At 34.2% G+C, this 22,908-nt stretch overlaps 1 protein-coding gene across 3 annotated transcripts in view; it reads left to right on the top strand.

Annotated features, from left to right (window-relative positions):
* LOC149779250 (carboxyl-terminal PDZ ligand of neuronal nitric oxide synthase protein-like) overlaps window positions 1–22,908 on the top strand; it is a 139,654-nt gene that overhangs the window by 43,180 nt on the left and 73,566 nt on the right. For all 3 annotated transcript variants that reach the window (XM_089939835.1, XM_089939834.1, XM_089939836.1), the window contains exon 5: window positions 18,536–18,597. In XM_089939835.1, the coding sequence (XP_089795961.1) occupies window positions 18,536–18,597 (62 nt within the window). The remainder of the gene's footprint in view (window positions 1–18,535; window positions 18,598–22,908) is intronic.

Below are 22,908 nucleotides of genomic sequence, written 5' to 3' on the forward strand. Positions count from 1 at the left end.
ATATCATGTTACCAACTTTGTGTGTTGCTTTCATTTGGGTTTGAGGAAAAAGCCATGGGATTTCAAGGTCACAATGAAAGGTTAAAGTCACTGTCCAGAACAAGAAATATTATTTTGTACAGAATAACATTAGTTCTACCTCACAGCACTTTGTTGCTGGCTTGCTCTTGGGATACATAAAAAGTGTTTGTTTGGGAATAAAAGTCATGGTCACTGACGAAAACAAGAAAAATGGTTTCTTCAAAGTATAATTAGTTTTATATCACAGTATGGTTTTCATTTGGGGGTTAGGAAGAACCTACTTATTTTTGCAGTCAGAATGTCAAGGTTAGTATGACATGAAGAAGAAATGAGGTAAACTATTATTGATTTTATGTTTTAGAAAGGTCAAGGTCATTGTGGCTGATGAAGATTGTTTCCACACAAGAGTATCAGTTATTGACAATGTACTTTCACCAAAGAAAGAAACCTATTGATATTGGGGTAAAAAGATAAAGGTCAGTGTCACTCAAACTCTAAACAGAATTTTTTTTGCATAATAACTTATGTTCAAACTTCCTACCTTTACCAGAATATGTGGAGGGCTTGTACTTAAGGTACACAAGAGGTCTATTGATTCTGAGTTAAAAAATAATGGTCACAGTAGTTGTGACTCAAGAAAAATGGGTTTTGTGGAATAACTGTTGTTCTTGAGTGAGTTCCCATACCAAATTGTGTTGATGGCTTGCATATAGTGTAATAAGAAACCTTTTAGTTTTGGGGCAAAGGTTTCATTAATGATAGGTTTAATACAGAAGTAATGGTGTCTGCTCAGTAAGTTTAGTTCAAGGTCACATGCCTTGACAAGAGGACAAGGTCATTGAAACTTATTGGTCAAAAATTTCCAGTCAGCCATGCTCTACTTGTAGTAGGTGTACTATTATTGTAAATGTAGACAAATCAGGATATTGATAGATGACTTGATTAGATTTTCAGGCTATTATATAAATTTCTGACATTTGTTTTGCAATTTTTTTAAAAACGTTTCACACATTGACCATTTGTGATCTTGATGAAAGCTTTGTTTGCACATTACAGCAAGCAGATAGATAAATGAAATTTAATATGGAGGCTTACATGTACAATTTTGTTGTTGACTTGAATACATTTTCATGCAATGGTTGCAATTTTATGAACTTTTAAACATTTTTCTACTTTTTGGCCTGCATTGGGGCAATGTTTACAAAGTTAACTTTAGTTTTCTTATCAGCTTTGCATCAGTGATGTAAACAATTTCTATCTCTAATAACAGGGTTATGCAACTTTAGGTTGATACAGGAAATTTGTTGGACATATTTATACTAACATGTAGATAACTCCATCTGATTTTATGGCAATTATTTGAATTTTAAAATTTGTTTCTTTTTTTCTTCACATTTGATCTTTTTGGACAGACATTTTGATGAAAACCTTGATTAAACAGTGAAACAAAAGACATTAGAGGAAGACAGATGAGATCTGGTTGGCATGTTTATATGCATGTATAGCTGGCTTGGTTAAATGTTAATGCAATTTTAGAAGTTTTTGTGTTTTTTGTAAAATTTTATTCTCAATTTTTTAACTTTTTTGGACTGCAGGCACTTATGTTGTGGATTTATTAGTTTCTGCAGTAGCTACTTTATCAACATTTTACACCTTGAATCATTCTTTATCCATGGCTGTGATATACAGTACTTATCAGCCTCTACAGTCACAAGCCTTACATGCTGGGATCTTTTAAATTCCTCATGTTTGAGTAACAATTCCACTCTAGAATTTAGTTTGTTCATTTGAATCAAAGCTCATTTCTCATTATACGTTAATCTGGAAAAAATGCAGCATTCTTTCAGCTGAAAATTTTAATCAATTTTCTCTCAGTGATCTTTGTGTGCTCTTGATTTGTGTCGTAGCTAATAGTAATTAGTAAGACATTTCTGTCAGTCATTGAAGTTGGGTGTCATATCAGCACACTCTGTTAAGTAAGTGCAGTATGTACTTGATTAAGTCATCCTAAATTCATTTGTAGTGACATTCCATCTTTCTTTTTTTGGGTCTTTTTTATGGGTGCCATAAAGTGAACATTCTTGCACCAAATATGAAAACTAAATCATTGATTAAAAGTTGGCAGACTAAAATGAAGCCAGCTATGCCATATCCATAATTCCATATTATGGAATTGATTAACCAACTGGGAAAATCAGACTGGTTGAGGATTGATCCAGAATTAATTTTGGGTGTTTTTGTATGCATTTAACATAGCAACAACAGGTCTATTAAGTGACGTGTCTTGTATGCATTTATGATATAAACAACAGGTCTTTAAATTGACTTGTCCAAATGAGATAATAATGAATTCTATGGAAAATCAGTTTGGTGAATGGATATGTAAATCTAATTCAGGGTATTGATTTATAATTGTGTGTGTGTGTGTGTGTGTGTGTGTGTGTGTGTGTGTGTGTGTGTGAAAGAGATAGAGACTTTCAAGGAAATAGAATAAATGTGAATAATACAATTTTGTATTTCGACATCTGAATAGACCATAGTGTGCATGTAAATCAAACATGCTCAGAATTACCTATAATCAGTGTGTAAGCTATCAGACTTGCCAACTCTTACGATTTTGCCGTAAGTCTTATGAAATTTACCCTTAAAACACAGACTTACGGCATACAAGCAAAAACTTAGGAAAAATTATATTTGCCGAAAAATCCGGGTAATTGGTTCATCTTTGGTTCTTTTTGGATCTGGATTTTATATTAGAATTAGTGAAATTAGTTAGAGAACCAGACTAACTTTACATCAGCACCCCAGATGCTTTAAACTGCACCTATTTGTTCATGTGAAGTGTCTGCGAGAACAAATGGTTGATTATAGAATTTTTTTTAAATGGCGTCCCGAAAGTGATGCATTTTTAAGACAAAAGGGAAAAGAAGCCTCTAGTTGAACACAATGTTATCATCGCTGCCTCAAACTTTTAATTAAGCTTTCCAGCTTTACAATAGCAGATTGATATTTTCTTACACTTTACTGAAAACTGGTCAATCTTGCGGGGAAAAAATCAGCTGTCTTACTGAGACAGACCCGTTAAGGTTGGCAGGTCTGAGCTATTAGCAGAGGCCTGTAACAGATTACCTATAATCAATGTGTGGGCTATTAGCAGAGGCCTGTAACAGATTACCTATAATCAGTGTGTGGGCTATTAGCAGAGGCCTGTAACAGATTACCTATAATCAATGTGTGGGCTATTAGCAGAGGCCTGTAACAGATTACCTATAATCAGTGTGTGGGCTATTAGCAGAGGCCTGTAACAGATTACCTATAATCAGTGTGTGGGCTATTAGCAGAGGCCTGTAACAGATTACCTATAATCAGTGTGGGCTATTAGTAGAGGCCTGTAACAGATCCCCCAAAATGGACTAAAATGTAGAAAATACTTTACTAACTGAAACAAACTCAGCAAATATTACTTTTGAGTTTTGACAGAATTGAAGCTTCTCATTTTTTCTCATTAAAGTTAGTCAAATTTTATTATTGTTTTATGTATAAAAATGATTTTATTATGCAGTTGAGTGAGAGCAGGGGACTAGAGCGAATGTCAGAAGGATTAAGCCCATGTTAGATGATAGGCCCAATGCTTGATGAAAAGCCCTAAGCCCTTGCTTGACGATAAGCCCATAGCCCTTAATGACAAGCCCTAAGCCCTTGCTTGATGATAAATGCTAAGCCCTTCCTTGATGAATAGCCCTAAGCCCTTCCTTGACACTAAGACCTAAGCCCTTGCTTGACAATAAGACCTAAACCCTTACTTGATGATCAGCCCTAAGCCCTTGTTTGACAATAAGACCTAAGCCCTTGCTTGACAATAAGACCTAAGCCCTTGCTTGATGATCAGCCCTAAGCCCTTGTTTGACAATATGACCTAAGCCCTTGCTGCACAATAAGACCTAAGCCCTTGCTTGATGAAAAGCCCTAAGCCCTTGCTGGACAATAAGACCTAAGCCCTTACTTGATGATCAGCCCTAAGCCCTTGTTTGACAATGAGACCCAAGCCCTTACTTGATGATCAGCCCTAAGCCCTTTCTTGACAATAAGACCTAAACCCTTGCTTGATGATCAACCCTAAGCCTTTGTTTGACAATAAGACCTTGCTTGATGAAAAGCCCTAAGCCCTTGCTGGACAGTAAGACCTAAGCTTTTGCTGGACAATAAGACCCAAGTCCAAGCTTGATGATGAGCTCTAAGCCCTTGATGAAAAGCCCTAAGCCTTTGCTTAATGATAATCTCTAAGCCCTTGCTTGATGATAATCCCTAAGCCCTTGCTTCATGATTAGATCTAAACCCTTGCCTAATGATAAATCTAGGGTTGATGACAAGTCCATGCTTGATAGTAAGTCCACAATTTATGATTTGCTTATATTTGTTGATAAACCAATACTTGATGGTAAGTCCATCTCCACTTATTCAGTAGTCTGAAAAGCTTTTATGTAATAAACTTGTCTGATAATAAGCCAACCCACCACTTATGAATGCACTAAATTGGCTGGCCTCTTGTCTTATTTATCAATAAACTTGTACGACTGGCCCCTTGTCTTATTTGTTAAAAACCTTATATGACTGCTGCTAGTCTTGTGTATCAGTAAAATTACTTGAATGGACCCTGGTCTTATTTATCAACAATGTATCATGACTAGTCCTTGGTCTTATTTATCAATAAACTTACTTGACTGGCCCTGTCTTATTTATCAATGAAGTTACATGATTGACCACTGATCTTATTTATTAATAAAGTTACTTGACTGGCTTCTGGTCTTATTTATCAACAATGTATCATGACTGGTTCTTAGTCTTATTTATCAGTAATTTTACTTGATTGGCCCTGTCTTATTTATCGGTGAAGTTACATGATTGACCACTGATCTTAATAAAGTTACTTGACTGGCCCCTCTTCTTATTTACCAGTAAAGTTACTTGACTGGTCCCTGGTCTTACTTATCAATAAACTTACATGACTGACCACTTATCTTATTTATCAATAAACTACATGACTGACCACTTATCTTATTTATCAATAAACTTACATGACTGACCACTTATCTTATTTATCAATAAACTTACATGACTGACCACTTAACTTATTTATCAAGAACGTTACTTGACTGGTCCTTGGTCTTATTTATTGATAAATTTACATGACTGGTCTTACGTATCATTAAATTATTTTGATGGTGTCCTAGGTCCTATTGTAGGAGAACATACCCTACTTAAAAAGCACATATGGCACAAGTGTTACCAAAATATTTCTTTCTTTTGAAAAAATCTGTTGCTTATGAAGTCATAGCCACTATGATATATTGTGATCTTTCCCTGTGATTACCCTTACCTATTACAAAACTTAGTGAGGGATCTTCTGTCACCAAGGTTATGCACATTTCAATAAAGTACTATAACTAGAGGCAGAAAATAGAAGAAGCGACTTCTAACTCCAGATAAAATTGGAGAATTAAGGGAGATAAGTATAAGTTTTATTTGCAGGGTAGAGCTAAGAAAAATCTTATAGCCCGATGCCCGGTGCTACTCTAATTTCAGATTGGGCCTGTCCTATAATCTAAGAGAGGTGCCTGCTGGGCATGTGGACAAAATTTTAATTTGTCATGCAGAAATGTATTTTCAAGATATTGACATATCTGAACACGGTGCAGTCAGATTAAAATCAGATCACCACTGTCCTCATGAAGTGGAGATCTGATTTTAATCAAATTGGAACTCTGCGTCATGCTAAAAACATGATTTTGTACTCCCAAACCCCCTGACATGGTTGTGTTTCGAGAGAAAAAATTCATGTAAATTTAAAAAATAGAAAGACAAAAAAATAATAAATAAAAAACACCACTTTCAGTAGGCCTATATGCCCGTTACATGTAGCATGTATAACTGTCCTTTGGGCAGTGGCAATTAAAAGGCAATGAGGTCAAGTATAATACACCATTTCACATATTACTTAATAATATTGGCAAGACAATAGCTGGTGAGATGTGTTTGAAATCTACAATGGGTGAATCCATTATGCTAATTTGAATAGGTAGGATCAGGACGTTGAACAACCCATTATATATGTAAATTGGAGAGATGCCAGAATCTTGTAGGAGAACAAAAGTTATTACATGTCATTGCTATGAATGAGAATGTTAAAGCCGTATGTATTTTGGATTTTGACATGTTTGTGAACAGCGGTAACGTTTTGCTGAAGTTGGACTTGTTAGCATATATAAAATGCAAAGCATGATCATTTAAATTGTCAGAATGGTGTTCAAGTGTGATTCGTTTTTGAAGCTGATTTAGGCAGCAATTGGCTATCAGCAAAGCCGAACAAAAATAAGTTTCAGAACTGCTGGTCGGAGTTTTACCAGCAACAGAAAAATGGGGTTGGGACGCAGTTAATTCTGTGCACATACTGCAAACATTGAAGGGGCCCTGAGTGGCCAAGTGGTCTAAAGCGCTTACCGTTCCGGATCACTGCCATCTCACCTCTGTCTGCGTGGGTTCGATTCCAAGGCTCGGCTAGTGTGGGTACGTGGGAAAGCCTGCCAGTAGCTTCTCGTGGGTCGGTGGTTCTTCCCTGAGTTTCTCCAGGTTCTTCCTCCACCATTTATACTGGCCGCCATGTATAGCCTATCTTGTGCTGAAAAATGGCGTTAAACCCTACAACAACAGCAACAACAACAACAACAAAAGCAAACATATTGACATACATCAACACGTTTCTGATCAGGATTCATTGAGAGAATCCAGTATAGGAGTTTGAACACCAGGACCATCCAGTGTCTGTTTAATGAGTGTAGTGGTGAATACTGATGACACTTGCTGTACCTAATCAGACCCCCTATTGAACCCTACTGAATTTATATTTGAAGTGTCGCAATTGCAACATTGTGTGACAAATAATATTAAAGAAAGGGAAATTTGGGCATATGGAAATAGGAATCTGGGCTTGTGGAATTTCAGTCAGGGCTTGTGATTTTTTTTAAAACCACCAGCCCTGGGCCTGTGTTTAAGAAAAAATTCTTTGAGCACTGGCAGATAGGTATATTTATTGGTTTAGATGTTGGTAGAATATCTTTAACATAATCAACATAAACTGTATCATGACGTATACCTTTTATTTTAAATTAACTGTGCTGTAAATTTACTTTATAATATATATATGTGTACAAAGTAAAGTAGTTTGAAAAAGCCTTTCCTTGATAATGGTGAGATCTTGTAAAGAATTGTAAAGAAATATACTTCCATTAAGAATTTTTAAAATGTTCTTTTTATTTGTTAGCTTGTCACTCAAATTTTCTTATGTGCTTACATTCTCAAACATTGACCAGTTGATTTTAGTCAAGAATAAAGTTGAGCTACAGGGTCTGGAATACCATATGTGTACATGAGTTTGTACATGTTGTGTATTCACACATCTGTTTTAACTCTCCTTTGGGAATGAAGCAGTTAGGGTGTATGATCATTTTCTCAATTTAATCTGCCTCATCAGTTAGGGTAGGCGATAATTTTCTCAATTTATGGGTGATGATTTTCTCAATTTAATCCAGTCTCATCATTTAAGCTTGGGTGTTAATAATCTTAATTTAATCTGGTCTGTTAAATCTACTTTCCATATAAAACAACTCATGCATGTGAAAGGATGATTATGCCATGATCTGGTAATTAGGTCCATCAGGGCATATTAGAATGGGACCAATTACTTATAGCTGATATGAGAGCCTCTGTTCTGCATGGGTAACAGCTGTGAAGACCCTGGGGAATTTTAAATCCTGTTAAAACAGATACCTGCTTAAGGAATCTGGAAACGCAGAATAGTAAGAAACAGATAAGGAATGTAGAACTACAAGACGCAAAAATGTAGAACTAAGTCTAAAGTGTTGAACTAAAAGAAGCAAGAGTGTAGAACTAAAGTATAAAAGTGTAGAACTTAAAGAAGCAAGAGTGTAGAAATAACAGGAGAAAGAGTGCAGAACTTGACCGATTAAGAGTATAGATCCTTTTCAGATACTATTTTTAGCTAGCCAAATCTAACCCATAGCCACATCCAGTACAGTCATGTGCATTTGATGTAGGGCAACTCGAGTGACCTACACTTCTTACATGAATAGAACTTTCATCGTAGAAGACAATGAATGCCTCAAATAGTTCCATCAATTCAATTTAAAAAAAAATATTATTAAAAGATATACTAATTGAAACAGGAATAAAAAAATAAAAATAAAAAATAAATAAATATTATATACATACATGCACACACACACACACACACACACACACACACACACACACACACACACACACATATATATATATATATATATATATCTCCAATTATACATGTACAGAATATGGTAAAACATAAAATAAATAAAAAGAATACAGCACAACACAACCACAAGTAGGGTAGGAGGGCCTCCCCAAATGATCTGAAAAGATCAACCGGAGAGAGCACCCTCCTCCCCCCCCCCCAAAAAAAAAGAATAGAACATTTGTCATTATAGATTGCTACAGATAGTATAAGAGTATAAGAGTTGAAATGTACGTTTTCATCAAGTGTTTTTAACAATAAATGAGTATCTATTGCTTTATGTTACTGCATCGTGACTCTCATCTCAACTCGGCCCTCCCCCTTATGACTAAATATTGGAGTGGAAAAACCCAGATTCGAATTCCTGAAAAAGGTATATAGAACTAAAATGAGTAAGAATGTAGAGCTAAGGGGAGTAAAAGTGTAGAACTAAAGTGGGTAAGAGGGTAGAACTAAAAGGAGTAAGAGTATAGAACTAAAATCAGTAAATTGAACTAAAAGCAGTAAGAGTGTAAACCTAAAATGAGTTTGAATGTAGAGGAGTAATAGTGTAGAGCTAAAAGGAGTGTGAGTATAGAGCTAAAAAAAGTAAGAGTTTAGAGCTAAAAGGAGTAAGAGTGTAGAGCTAAAAGGAGTAAAAAAATAACTTCAAGAAGCAATAGTTTAGACATAAAAGGAGCAAGTACTGAACTAAAATGAGTGTAGAATGAAAATGAGCAAGAGTGTAGAACTAAAAGGAGCACAGATGTTGAACTAGAAGGAGTTAGATTGCATGACTTAAAGGAGCAAGAGTGTAGAACTGTAAGGTGCACATGTGGAACTAAAATGAGTAAGAGTTTAGAACTAAAAAGAGGAAGAGTGTAGAAATGAAAGGAGAGTAGAAACAAAAGGAGTAAGAGTATAGAAAAAAAAGAGTAAGAGTTGAACTAAAAAATGAGTAAGAGTATTGAAATAAAAGAGGTAAGAGTATATAAATAAAAGGAATAAGAGTGTAGAAATAAAAAGAGTATATAAATAAAAGGAGTAAGAGTAGAAATAAAATGAGTAAGTATAGAAATAAAAGGGGTAAGAGCAGAAATAAAAGAGTAAGAGTTTAGAAATAAAAGTATGAGTAGAAATAAAAGGAGTAAGAGTTGACATAAAAAGAGTAAGACTATAGAAATTAAAGGAGTTTGAGTAGAAATAAAAAGAGTAAGAGTATAAAAATTAAAAGAAGAAGAGTAGAAATAAAAGAAGAGTAGAAATAAGATGAGTAAGTATAGAAATAAAAGGAGTAAGAGTATAGAAATAATAGGAGTAAGTGTAAAAATGAAAGGGATAAGAGTGTAGAAATAAAAAGAATAAGAGTATAGAACTGAAAGACCGTGTTTAACTGAGTTGTCTCCAAAATATTAAGTAAAGTGGAAATAGCAAAAAATTGATTTTGGAAAAAGAGCAATTCTTGGCTTGCTTGCTACTTTCAGCCCAGAGGTAGCACACATCTTCGATACATCAGCACATTTCTGGTTATATAGTATTTAGTAGAAATTAGGTGCTAAAAGTGGTAGTGGTAAAAACCTTGCTTAAATCTGCAGGAAGATGAACCCTCATTGCTAAATAAATGTGTCCCCTCATCGCTAAATAAATGTGTCCCAAGTGGTAAAAGGTCCATTGTAAAGAGGATGCAAATTATTCTTTAACACATTAACCCCTAGAGGTTTTTATCGTTTTCGCCTGAAATTCGAGTAGGAAACACTTTTGAAAGCTATTTCTGAAAACATCCTAATACATCAACTTCCAGGAGATTTTCCAGTAACCTAATGCCTAGTTGTGTTAGAAACATTGTTTTTCATTGGCTGTTTGGCTCATGCATGAGCAGAAGCATAAAAGTTGGAGTTCTTATTTTTTTTGGTGCTTAATGGACCCATCATTTTCGTATCGAAACCACTCTTTATTCCAAATGCTCATCTTATTCTACTTTTTGCAAAGGTTCATCTGTCTGTTTGAAGTTCACACTGGTCTGCCTTAGATCTGAGACCAAAAAGTCTAAAATCTGGACACGCGTGTGAATTTTGGGTGGAACCAAAATCTGGTCTAAAAAATTATGTTTTTCCCTCTTTATTTTGTAGTGCAACTAGAACTTCCAGATTATTTGGTATGATTGTAGAGCTACATATGTCTACCGTTCTATAATACCACCCACTTTAGTGTATCTTACATGACCTTGATGCTACATGCAGAGCTCGGCAGTAGGCTACTAACTCCTGCCATGTAAGCTCATTGCTAGGGGTTAATGCGTTAAAAAAAAAATCATGTGAAATCAAAGATAAGGACAACACAATGAAATCCTTAAAATATATGGATAGATACTGAGAAAGATGATTATAGCTTCTAAATAAGAACTTCAGGATACAGTACAGCTCATGTGAATTGTTGGTTTCACCATGCATTATGGTGCAGATGGAAAAGGCATGGAGACGATTAAGAAAAGTCCATACACCCTTCTCCTCACATGTCTCGATTGAGTTGCTACAGTTCAAGGAGAATAACTTTGTAGACCATACTTTCCTGTGGAGTCATACCCAGTAATTACCATTGAGGGTATGTGTTTTTTATTAAGTGGGCATGGTTTACCTTTTTATGACCCTAGCAATTACTCTCTGAAGAGTTTCATTTTAGAGAGAGAGAAGGCATAGTGGTTGCAGTGATTATCTGTGAGATGGAGACTTGTTTTCTTTCTTCCCTCCAAAACACATTTTAGATAACATTAACATAATCTAATGACATGAACTTTAACTGTACTGTGTATTTTGTGAATCAATTTATTTTCATGTTTTTTTAATCTTTAAATCCTTAGTTATTGGAAGTTTCGGAATATTCTTTATGATCAAATAATTCAGAATAATACATACAGTTCTTTGATTGCTAAAATGTGATTTATTTATAATAAAAGTCAACAATTCTGTACATGAAAAAGCTGGTAAAACCCAAGTTTGCATATCACTGGTAAAACAGAATGACAGAAGTCTGAGGAAAGTATACATAAGAGAGAGGGAATGAGTGCGGCGGGTAGGAGGTTGTGAGCAGTCATTGAAAACTGGATAAAATGAGCCAGTAAAGTTCTGGCTAAATGTGTATCTCAGCATTACAAAAAATAGAATACTAGCATTATAAACTTACTAGTGATTTTGTTTATAGCCAAACGCCATATGTTATGGTATATCAATATACATGTATTCGGACATAATCTTTTCTTATAAATTAAACGCATAGATAACTTCTTAAAAATATGCCATAAACTCATTTCACACCATTGAGAGAGAGAAGAGGCTGTTTGTGATCTCTGAAAAATTTCGATGGATGCATAGTTACATATAAACATGAATTTTAAAATTTTAAATTAACCATGATGGAGAAAAGATGGAATATTAACCCATGAGAATAGCAGAAAATTGTGGGAATAGCGAATGAAATGCTTGAAGTCGGGAGCTAAATGAATGGGGTGCATTTAGTCTCAGCATTATGAAAATAGAATGTCTTATGTTCATGACAAACGAATATAAAAGTTATCAATTTCATTATCTGCAAAATGTCAGCTGAAATTATAATTTGCGAAATCATTTAATTTCTGTCTGAGAGAGAAAGACCTGCATGCAGAGGTGATGAAGACAGCCAAATAAATGACCACTACAGCTTTGCATAGAAGTTACATCAAGGATATGCGTCTGGTTATTTGTTAAATTTTCTTTTCATTTTGCATAATCAAGAAGTACACAATCTGATGTGTGTTTGGTTTGGTGTTTTATGGCATATAGTAACATAGAAATTCATGGCAGGTTGAGGACCACTCCGGTGGCCTAAGTAGTTAGAGCATCCACCTCCAATGTTGGAGGTCATGGCTTGAAAACCCTGGCAGAGTCATAATAAAGACATACAAAAATGTCACTAACAGCTGCCTTGCTATGCCCTCAGCATTAAGAGGTTAGTATTAGGACTGGTTGGCCTGGTGTCAGGATAATGTGACTGGGTGGGATGTCATGCTACATGTCTGTGGCATGATGTCTAGCATGATGCCCCAGTGCTAGACATCACTACAAGCTGCCACACTGCAGACATTGTAGTCAAAAATCGTAAAAGCTACAATAAAAATCCAGATTACATATACACACAAGGCAGGGTTTGACTGGCATAAAGGCACCATACCCCCCTACAAATTGCTGGCAATTTCAGGTGCTGTGGCATTTGGAGATAGTTGTCAGCTTTATTTACTGTTGTGTGTCCAGTTGTGTAAACAACAAAACAATTATTTTTTTCAATATTAAAAGTGACCCACAGTACACTGGCTTATACACAATAGCTGTACATGTTTCTCATAAATAACTACAACCATATAAACTGGATATTAACTCTGTGTGTGTGTGTGTGTGAGTGAGTGAGTGAGTGAGTGAGTGAGTGAGAGAGAGAGAGAGAGAGAGAGAGAGAGAGAGAGAGAGAGATTTGTCTTGAATGTCATTAAATTTATTTAAATTTATTTATCGACTGTCAACAGACTTCATTGCTGGGCTATAATAGTGGCTGTTAAATATGCTTCATATTAGATCTCTTTGTGTAATATAAATGACACCTTTCCCAAACTGGGAACTGAAATTTACATGCTAATTCCTGTCAATATTTTTTAATCCATCTTGATTTCTTTAGAACATCAATGAAGTCTAGTCCATGTTACAGTACACGCACAGTACTCATGTCAGAATCTAGTAGGCTGCCATCTTGTGTTCTGTAGAACATCAGAGAAGTCCAGTCCCTGTTACAGTACACATACAGTACTCATGTCAGAATCTAGGTGGCTGCCATCTAGTTTTCTGTAGAACATCAGTGAAGTCCAGTCCCAGTTATAGTACACATACAGTACTCATGTCAGAATCTAGCTGGCTGCCATCTTTATTTTTGTAGAATGTCATTGAAGTCTGGTTCCAGTTACAGTACACATGCAGTACTTATCTCAGTGTCTAGCTGGCTGCAATCTTGATTTTCATAGAACATCAGCAAAGTCCAGTCCCTGTTATAGGACACATGTAGTACTCATGTCAGAATCTAGCTGGCTACCATCTTGTTTTCTGTAGGACATCAGCGATGTCCAGTCCCTGTTAGAGAACACATGCAGTACTCATGTCAGCGTCTAGCTGGCTGCAATCTTGATTTCCCTAGAACGTCATTGAAGTCCAGTCCCTGTTAGAGAACACATGCAGTACTCATGTCACAGTCAATGTCTTGCTGGCTACAATCTTGATTTCCATAGAATATCAGCGAAGTCCAGTCCCAGTTACAGAACACATGCAGTACTCCTGTGAGAATCTAGCTGGCTACCATCAAGTGTTCTGTAGAACGTGATGTTGGGTCCCTGTTACAGTACACATATACCTGTTACAGTGCACATACAGTACTCATCTCAGAATCTGGCTGCCTCAAGCTTGTGTATTATACAGTCTTAAGAACATAGACGTGCACAAGATAGAAAGTTGTTGACAGTTTGTATTGCAATTACTGCTTAGAGACTAAATACATAGTTAAGATAGGGTGTAAATTTGGTTTGTTTTCTTTTCATTATTTGAAATAGCACCAGTTGTCATTTGGAATTGATATCTCAGAGTTACTTTTTGTTTGTAACAATTTAATAAATTTAATCTGTTCAAGAGAAGTCAAAAGATATGCCTATTATGTAAGTACACAAGATAATTCCAATTTCTTTGATTAAAATCAGACAGCAAAATTCCAAGAAGTGTCAGTGATATCTTCTTTCCACTGATCATAATGCAAATCTGTTAATCTATACAGTTTTAACTGTTCTAGGAATGCACATAACTTTTTGACCTTGCCAATAACTACAAATAGAAGTCAGCATTGAAGCAGACCACCTGTTTCTGAACAAACATGTATTGTGTATACAAGGCTGTTTTGAAATGATTTCTTTTATTGTCTAATAAATAATCAGAACAGAGTTAATTGATTCTTCATTTGTATATAATTGTAAATCTCTTGGTCTTTCCATGGGTGGTTGGCAAGTACTGACAGTTTAAGTGTCAATCAATAGTGTCTACCTGCTGCCTCCATGGTGGAGGTTTACCATTGTGTTGGTGATTTGCTATGTTCTGCCCCTCCAGACTGGAGCTTCAGCATAGAGTGAGCATGTGGGGGATTATGTTCCTTCTCACTACAGAAAAAAAATTGCATTAAGTGTACTGTATTTATGTCCTTCCATGAATGTGAAAGGGCACACAGTGTTAACCTTTGTTCATCAATGTTCCTCTACATTTGGGCAAGTTTTCTTTTCATGTTATTATGGATGAAGCATTTTTGTTTGATAATTACATTTTGTGTTCTAGTACCCACACATAAGAGGATCAAACTGCAAACTTAAAGAAACCCATTATGCATAAGCAGATCTGGCTCTGTGCAGTGTGTTAGGACTTAATAGTACCACAATCAACATAGACCCTGATTTGCCTGCGTATTGATTGCAGTCAGACCTACTTTAGTAATAGAGCAAGGGCCAATCATTTATTATACAATTGATAAATTAGGCATTAAATTTTCTTGATTAAATTGATGAAAAGGCATATCCTGGATGGTTTCTAATACACATATTTTGGTGTTGGGACTGTTTGCTGTGGTAATAACCCTTGGAAAAAATCCCAGATTGTTATAATGGGCTAAATCCCATGGTGTTTGCATAGTATAGTATATTAGGTTTTATTGCTTCCTAAATACAGACATCTAGAATGATGTGTAACATTCAAATAAAGTGCCATTAGATAGAAAGTGAGGTGGGTATTTTGAAAATTATATATCTTATCATCATTAGATCTACCAGTTTTATTACTGTTATCAGCAGATTGTGTTTGGATTCCCATGCATTATATCCATTTACCAATTTAAGGCCGCATAAAAGTGTATAAAATGGTTCTAGCTGTGATTTAATTCACTTTCGTCTACAATTACAGCACAGTGTAGGAATCAAGCTGTGCGGAGTCCTAGATTTTACATTTTTGAAATATTTGAGCTGATTGTAAGACTGATATTTTACATGCTATATCTGAACAGAGCATAAATTTGTTACGTTATTCTTTATATTATCATTGTTTGTTATATCAGTCTTATGATTGAATGTTATATCAGTCTTATGATTGAATGTTATATCAGTCTTATGATTGAATGTTATATCAGTCTTATGATTGAATGTTATATCAGTCTTATGATTGAATGTTATATCAGTCTTATGATTGAATAAATTGTGCATCAGAAGTCATGTCTTTACAGATGACTCATATTTGGAGCCAGTTAATGTTAACAAAAATTGATATTGATGGTATTCAGAGTCTGCTTCATTCTTTCTTGCCCTTATGGATAACAAGCCTTATGTTGGGTATGAATCATGTTCTAATGGATAACAAGCCTTGGGTATGAATCATGTCCTAATGGATAACAAGCCTTGGGTATGAATCATGTCCTAATTGATAACAAGCCTTGGGTATGAATCATGTCCTAATTGATAACAAGCCTTATTTTGGGTATAAATCATATCCTAATGGATAAGAATCCTTGGGTATGAATGATGTCCTAATGGATAAGAAGCCTTGGTTTGGGTATGAATGATGTCCTAATGGATAAGAAGCCTTGGTTTGGGTATGAATCATGTCCTAATGGATAAGACGCCTTAATTTGGGTATGAATCATGTCCTAATGGATAAGAATCCTTGGGTATGAATCATGTCCTAATGGATAACAAGCCTTGTGTATGACTCATGTCCTAACGGATAATAATCCTTGGGTATGAATCATGCCCTAACGGATAAGAATCCTTGGGTATGAATCATGTCGTAATGGATAAGAATCCTTGGGTATGAATCATGTCCTAATGGATAAGAATCCTTGGGTATGAATCATGTCCTAATGGATAAGAATCCTTGGGTATGAATCATGTCCTAATGGATAAGAATCCTTGGGTATGAATCATGTCCTAATGGATAAGAATCCTTGGGTATGAATCATGTCCTAAATTATAACAAGCCTTATGTTGGGTATGAATCATGTCCTAATGGATAAGAAGCCTTGGGTATGAATCATGTCCTGATTGATAACAAGCCTTGGGTATGAATCATGTCCTAATGGATAAGAAGCCTTGGGTATGAATCATGTCCTAATGGATAAGAATCCTTGGGTATAAATCATGTCCTAATGGATAAGAATCCTTGGGTATAAATCATGTCCTAATGAATAACGCCTTATTTTGAATAAAAACCTTGGCATAAGGAATAACAATCCTTATTTTAGGTATAAATCATGTACTCATGATTGACAAGTTTTATATTTATCTTGTCTTAATGATTGATTTAACTAGGTAAGGAAAATGACAAGAAAATCATTTTCTTTTTCATAAATTGAAGCTGTTGCATCATTGGAGATAAATTACACCTGTCCACTGCTATTGCAAGCCTTTTATCAGGTCATGCACCGTAAATTGCATTTTAGCTTTTGTAGTTAAGATGGGAACTCATTTTTCTTGAATCATAACTGACTAATAGTAATAAAGAAAATTCTGGTATCTTTGGTAAGTTAATCAATTTCATGTCATTAAAAACTACATAAATGTTATGCATATTATGTAAGTAGAAAAAAGTTAAATCTCAAAGTTGATAATCCAAATGGATTGACATGAATACACAAATCAGTTACTGTAAACCTTTATATTGGATACTATGTTTCTGGTTTCCAGTAGTCCGGCTTTGTAGTGATTTAATTTTAGGGATCTATCACTTTCATGAGTCTAATATGACTATATACGTATTATTATACTTTATTATATTATACTATATTATATTATATAGCATTATATTCAATTTTGTAACTTTTCATGAACTTCACCAATAATGCTGGATCACTGAAATGTTTAATAACATTTAAAATGGAGGAATATTTGCATTTATTTGATGCTTGTGTTTGGCATTGTATAATGTTACAGAAAATATCTGGGTTTATGTTGTATTTCTTTATGTTACAGAAAATATCTGGGCTTATATTGTATTTCTTTATGTTACAGAAAATATCTGGGTTTATATTGTATTTCTTTATGTTACAGAAAATATCTGGGCTTATATTGTATTTCTTTATGTTATAGAAAATATCTGGGTTTATATTGTATTTCTTTATGTTACAGAAAATATCTGGGCTTATATTGTATTTCTTTATGTTACAGAAAATATCTTGGCTTATATTGTATTTCTTTATGTTACAAAAAATATCTGGGTTTATATTGTATTTCTTTATGTTACAGAAAATATCTGGGCTTACATTGTATTTCTTTATGTTACAGAAAATATCTGGGTTTACATTGTATTTCTTTATGTTACAGAAAATATCTGGGCTTATATTGTATTTCTTTATGTTACAGAAAATATCTGGGTTTACATTGTATTTCTTTATGTTACAGAAAATATCTGGGCTTACATTGTATTTCTTTATGTTACAGAAAATATCTGGGTTTACGTTGTATTTCTTTATGTTACAGAAAATATCTGGGCTTACATTGTATTTCTTTATGTTACAGAAAATATCTGGGCTTACATTGTATTTCTTTATCTTACAGAAAATATCTGGGTTTACATTGTATTTCTTTATGTTACAGAAAATATCTGGGCTTACATTGTATTTCTTTATGTTACAGAAAATATCTGGGTTTACAATGTATTTCTTTATGTTACAGAGAATATCTGGGCTTACATTGTATTTCTTTATGTTACAGAAAATAGCTGGGTTTACATTGTATCTCTTTATGTTACTGAAAATATCTGGGTTTACATTGTATTTCTTTATGTTACAGAAAATATCTGGGTTTACATTGTATTTCTTTATGTTACAGAAAATATCTGGGTTTACATTGTATTTCTTTATGTTACAGAGAATATCTGGGCTTATATTGTATTTCTTTATGTTACAGAAAATATCTGGGTTTACATTGTATTTCTTTATGTTACAGAAAATATCTGGGTTTACATTGTATTTCTTTATGTTACAGAAAATATCTGGGCTTACATTGTATTTCTTTATGTTACAGAAAATATCTGGGCTTAACTGTATTTCTTTATGTTACAGAAAATATCTGGGCTTACATTGTATTTCTTTCTGTTACAGAAAATATCTGGGCAGTGGTCCACAGGTGACAAATATAATGTCATGCAACATCCCATTTATAGGTAAGTTCTATCACCCTTGTCTATTCTAGAATGCATGACAATGGAATCTCACCAATTTCTAATATATTGTGCCCAAAAATCTAAGAGATGCCAACTATTCCAGATTTCGTGGAGTTTTTTGTTATAATTCCACACTCAGAATTGTACTGATTAAATTTTGGAACATCAAAATTTGGCACCATGAAATTTTTAACCTAAGTTTTCTATGTTGATAAAGACAAGGAGAAAAATACTTAAGAACTACTATAATAGACTGGTACAAATAGTTTTAAAGTTTTTCAATGTAAACAGTAGAATGTTCACAACATAAAACCAGCTGATCAGACTCTAAATGGGTGAAAAATGGTGGCTTGAAGAACAGAACAATCTGGATAATTCATGAGGACAACTACTGTTTATGGTAATTGTTTCATCAAAAAATGTCATAGGAATTTGTGGTCATGGAATTTGAGGAATTGATACATGATCTACTTTCATTGGACTTTAAGTGATACAGACTGGTTATAAGTCTGTATTGGAACACAGAAAGATACAATATGATTGTGTATTGGAACACAGAAAGATACAATATGATTATGTACTGGAACACAGAAAGATACAATATGATTATGTATTGGAACACAGAAAGATACAATATAATTGTGTATTAGAACACAGAAAGATACAATATAATTACATATTGGAACACAGAAAGATACAATATAATTGTATATTGGAACACAGAAAGATACAATATAATTACATATTTGAAAACAAAGATACAATATGAATGTGTATTGGAAAACAGAAAGGTAGAATATGATTGTGTATTGGAACACAGAAAGATACAATATGATTGTGGAGAAGTTAGTTTTTTAATGAATGTGTTTCATCTTCTGGTTGTCAGCCTACATTTTGATAGATTGGCAAAAGGATTCCTGATAACCATGGTCATGGGAATCCCTGAAAATTAACTGAATATGCAAACTCAAACATCATTTTTTGGAGACCTTACCTCATCATAACTTTGTTAAATCTCCTTTATTTTTTAGAAGGATCTTCATTAGATCCTTTCTCTGACCCCCTCCCCCCCCAATCTTCTTGGTGTCAGTTATATGTGATGTCATTTGATTTCTGATGCAGATTTTGCCTTCAGTGCTGGCTACCAATGAGACAGCATGTTGAAAAGGGATAAATGAAACATTAGAATTAAAAAAAATTCCAGGTATATTACATGTATGGCCTTATCTATCAATTATTCTCCAATTTTTAAAATGATGGTACAAATATAATTTTCTTTTTCATGCCATGATGTCACATTTTAAGATTTAATGTAGAAGAAAGGATACAAATTTGCTCCTTGAAGTCAACAAGAAATATCTTAATTTACAAGTGAACATTATAATGGTCCAGGTTTCATTGCAAATTTCATGATGTCATTAATTTGCATTAAAAGTAGAGGTGAAAATTTGACTATAATTACTTCCAGTATGGGACTTGAACAGGTTTCTCTTGTGTGCTAGGCCAGCACCTGATCAACTGAGTTAATTGTCACTATTGAATATTATGTCTCATTGAAAGCTAGTTTTGCAATGCATTTTGCAGGGTTTAAAATTAATGCTAATCCACTAATCTGAGGTCATTAAATTTGACAACGGATCACTAAAACCTTAGCCCTTACAGACCCATCAAACCAAAGAAAAATGTCTAATGTTGAATGATTTAGTGGCACAGATGTAGACAATCAACAATATAGGTAACTATGTGTTCTATTTATAACACTGCTTTTGGTGACTGGCACAAGTGTACCTTTATAGTATATAACAATCTGAAGTAAAGGGTTAACAAGATGCAAGTAATACCCACATGGGATTTTCAAAACAAGCAGTGCACATGCCAAACTAACCTGGTTTCTTGGCCCAATCCTGAGGATATAATTGATTTACTGCAGGACTAGTGCCAAAATTTAGCCAGTTTGATAAGGTCTTGTGGCCAGCTCATTCAGTTATGCAGAACTATACAGAATAATAGGTTTTAGTTTGGGATCATTGATAAACATGCATGACATTGTGAGGTGATACAATAGTTGAAAAGATGTTGAAGTTCTTTGCCAGCTTTGCAATGTCAGACATGAAACGATCTCGTAAAATAGTGTGATTGTAAATGTGGTAAAGAAAAGAGTGAGAAAGTGCCAGAAATGGAAAATGAATTTAAATATAATGGAGTTGATGTTGTACACTTTCTGCACTGAGTATTCATAAAAATACGAAGCTCTTTTCAATTTAAGAAGGATTGGTAAAAATGTTGATTAGTGGGGACAATCCCAATTTTAATCCATGAGCATGACAGTGAGGATTTTCTGCTGGAGAAAGATTGACTTCAAACTCTTTAACTATTCCTTGAGCTTATCCATGTTCTTTACATAATTTTGAGTTAAGAGTTATCCTCTATGGATACTGACAAAACAGACTTTTAACAGATTCCAGTATAAAATATTGTAATTTTTTTATATTCTATTTGAAAACTAATTGCTTTTTTAATATACATTTGTTTAGTTACAGATTGATTTCTGATACTGTAAAACCTGTTGTGAGAGACCTCCCCTTTTGGCAACAAAAACCGGTCCATCAAGACAGGTGGTCTCTCATAACAGGTTTGTACAAAAAGAGCCATTTCCAAGGTCCAGTTTCGGAACAAAGTAAAGAAAAAACCCACAGTCACTGTACATATATTCTATTCTTTATTAATATTTCTTGCTTATAACTTACAATTATATAGCAACAAAGATATATTTCTATCATTAAACATGAAATCACATTTACATTTGAAGATCACATGTACATGTATTATCATACGAAATCATTACTGATTTACTCCTTTTCTAACACCATAAATTTGTTTTACCAATGTTGTTTTACGTGTGGTCTGATCATCTTTTACTTCTTTCAGTTTACAAGAATTATTTTCTTATCGTTAAAATTTGTCTTATTTTAGTTTTAGGTTCTTCCATTGTTATTACGGTCCTAGGTGTTAACATTATTAATGCTCATTTGTAATATTGACTCAAAAAGACTGCTTTGACAATGCTTTGGGAAAATATGAAAAATCTATACATGTGCATTACATATCAAACAATTAATGAAATAAAAAAGAAACAGTTATCGCATCCAGAAACAGAATCATTTACTCAGAGACAAAAGTCAGTGGCTTAAGTCAGAGAAGACATAGATGGATTAACTCTATAAACAAAGCATGTAACCTGGTCACACCAACTTCAATAGAGGACAGCTTGGTGATTGGGATGTAATCACTGTAACATCGAGGAAACAGCAATGGACATCAACACTACCAATCAAATCCTGCAAACAATTCTCACTTGCTGGTTTAATAGACAAAGAACTTATTTGCCCCCAGGAAATACGGATTAACTCTAAAGTCAAACAATATACGTGACCAATAACTTAAATTTGTCATTACAATGGCAATTCAGGTCATGTACATTAGCCTGGTTTACGAACCGTACTTTCACTATATATCAATCAACTGACATCCAGAATTATTTTCTTGTTTTTTTTATGTATGTTTTTGATCAGAACAATCTTTACTAATCGTATGGTCATTGTTAGAAATGATTGCATAATAATCAGTGGTGTCTCTGTTCTCGTGATACGGTAGTTCCTAAAGCTGTATACTGGTTCCTACTTGTACATATGAGTAGTAGCTATGATAAGGCCAGGAACCAGGCTAAGTGCTGTAATAATCTACATATGCATTAGTCTGGTTTACAATTGAAAATATTATACAATATATGCATACCTACAAAATTTCATGTATCAGTTGCCAGACTAATTTTTTTTTCTAGAATGGTATAAGCGGTTATTGTTTAAGGGATTAAATAAAGGTCGGTGGAGTTTATCCCCATTTATTTTAGATGTGGTCGTTCATAACAGTGTCAAAATGCATATTTTACCAAGACATTGTAGTCGCTGGACATGTTAAACAGGTGGTCGCTCACAACAGTGTTCTCATATAATAGAATCTATCCATGCATTAACGATTATGGTCGGAAATGACAGGTGGTCACTCATAGCAGAGGTTGTTCATTAAAGGTTTTACTTCATAAGACAACAATATTCAGTTTTGTTGAACAGCAAAATATAACTTCAGTTTCATTCAAATTTCCACTGTAGTCATGACCCAAACAATAAAAATAAATTAGCCATGTGTGTAATGGAAAAATTGTTGAATGGTTTATGTTCAGGCAATTTGCTCAGACACTATTGCTTCAAGGGTCACATGACTTGGTACAGTATATAAATGTTTCATGAGGAT

The sequence above is a fragment of the Sinohyriopsis cumingii genome, chromosome 17 (genome assembly GCF_028554795.1).
Source record: "Sinohyriopsis cumingii isolate HCF-2022 chromosome 17, ASM2855479v2, whole genome shotgun sequence".
Classification (NCBI taxonomy): Eukaryota; Metazoa; Mollusca; class Bivalvia; order Unionida; family Unionidae; genus Sinohyriopsis; species Sinohyriopsis cumingii.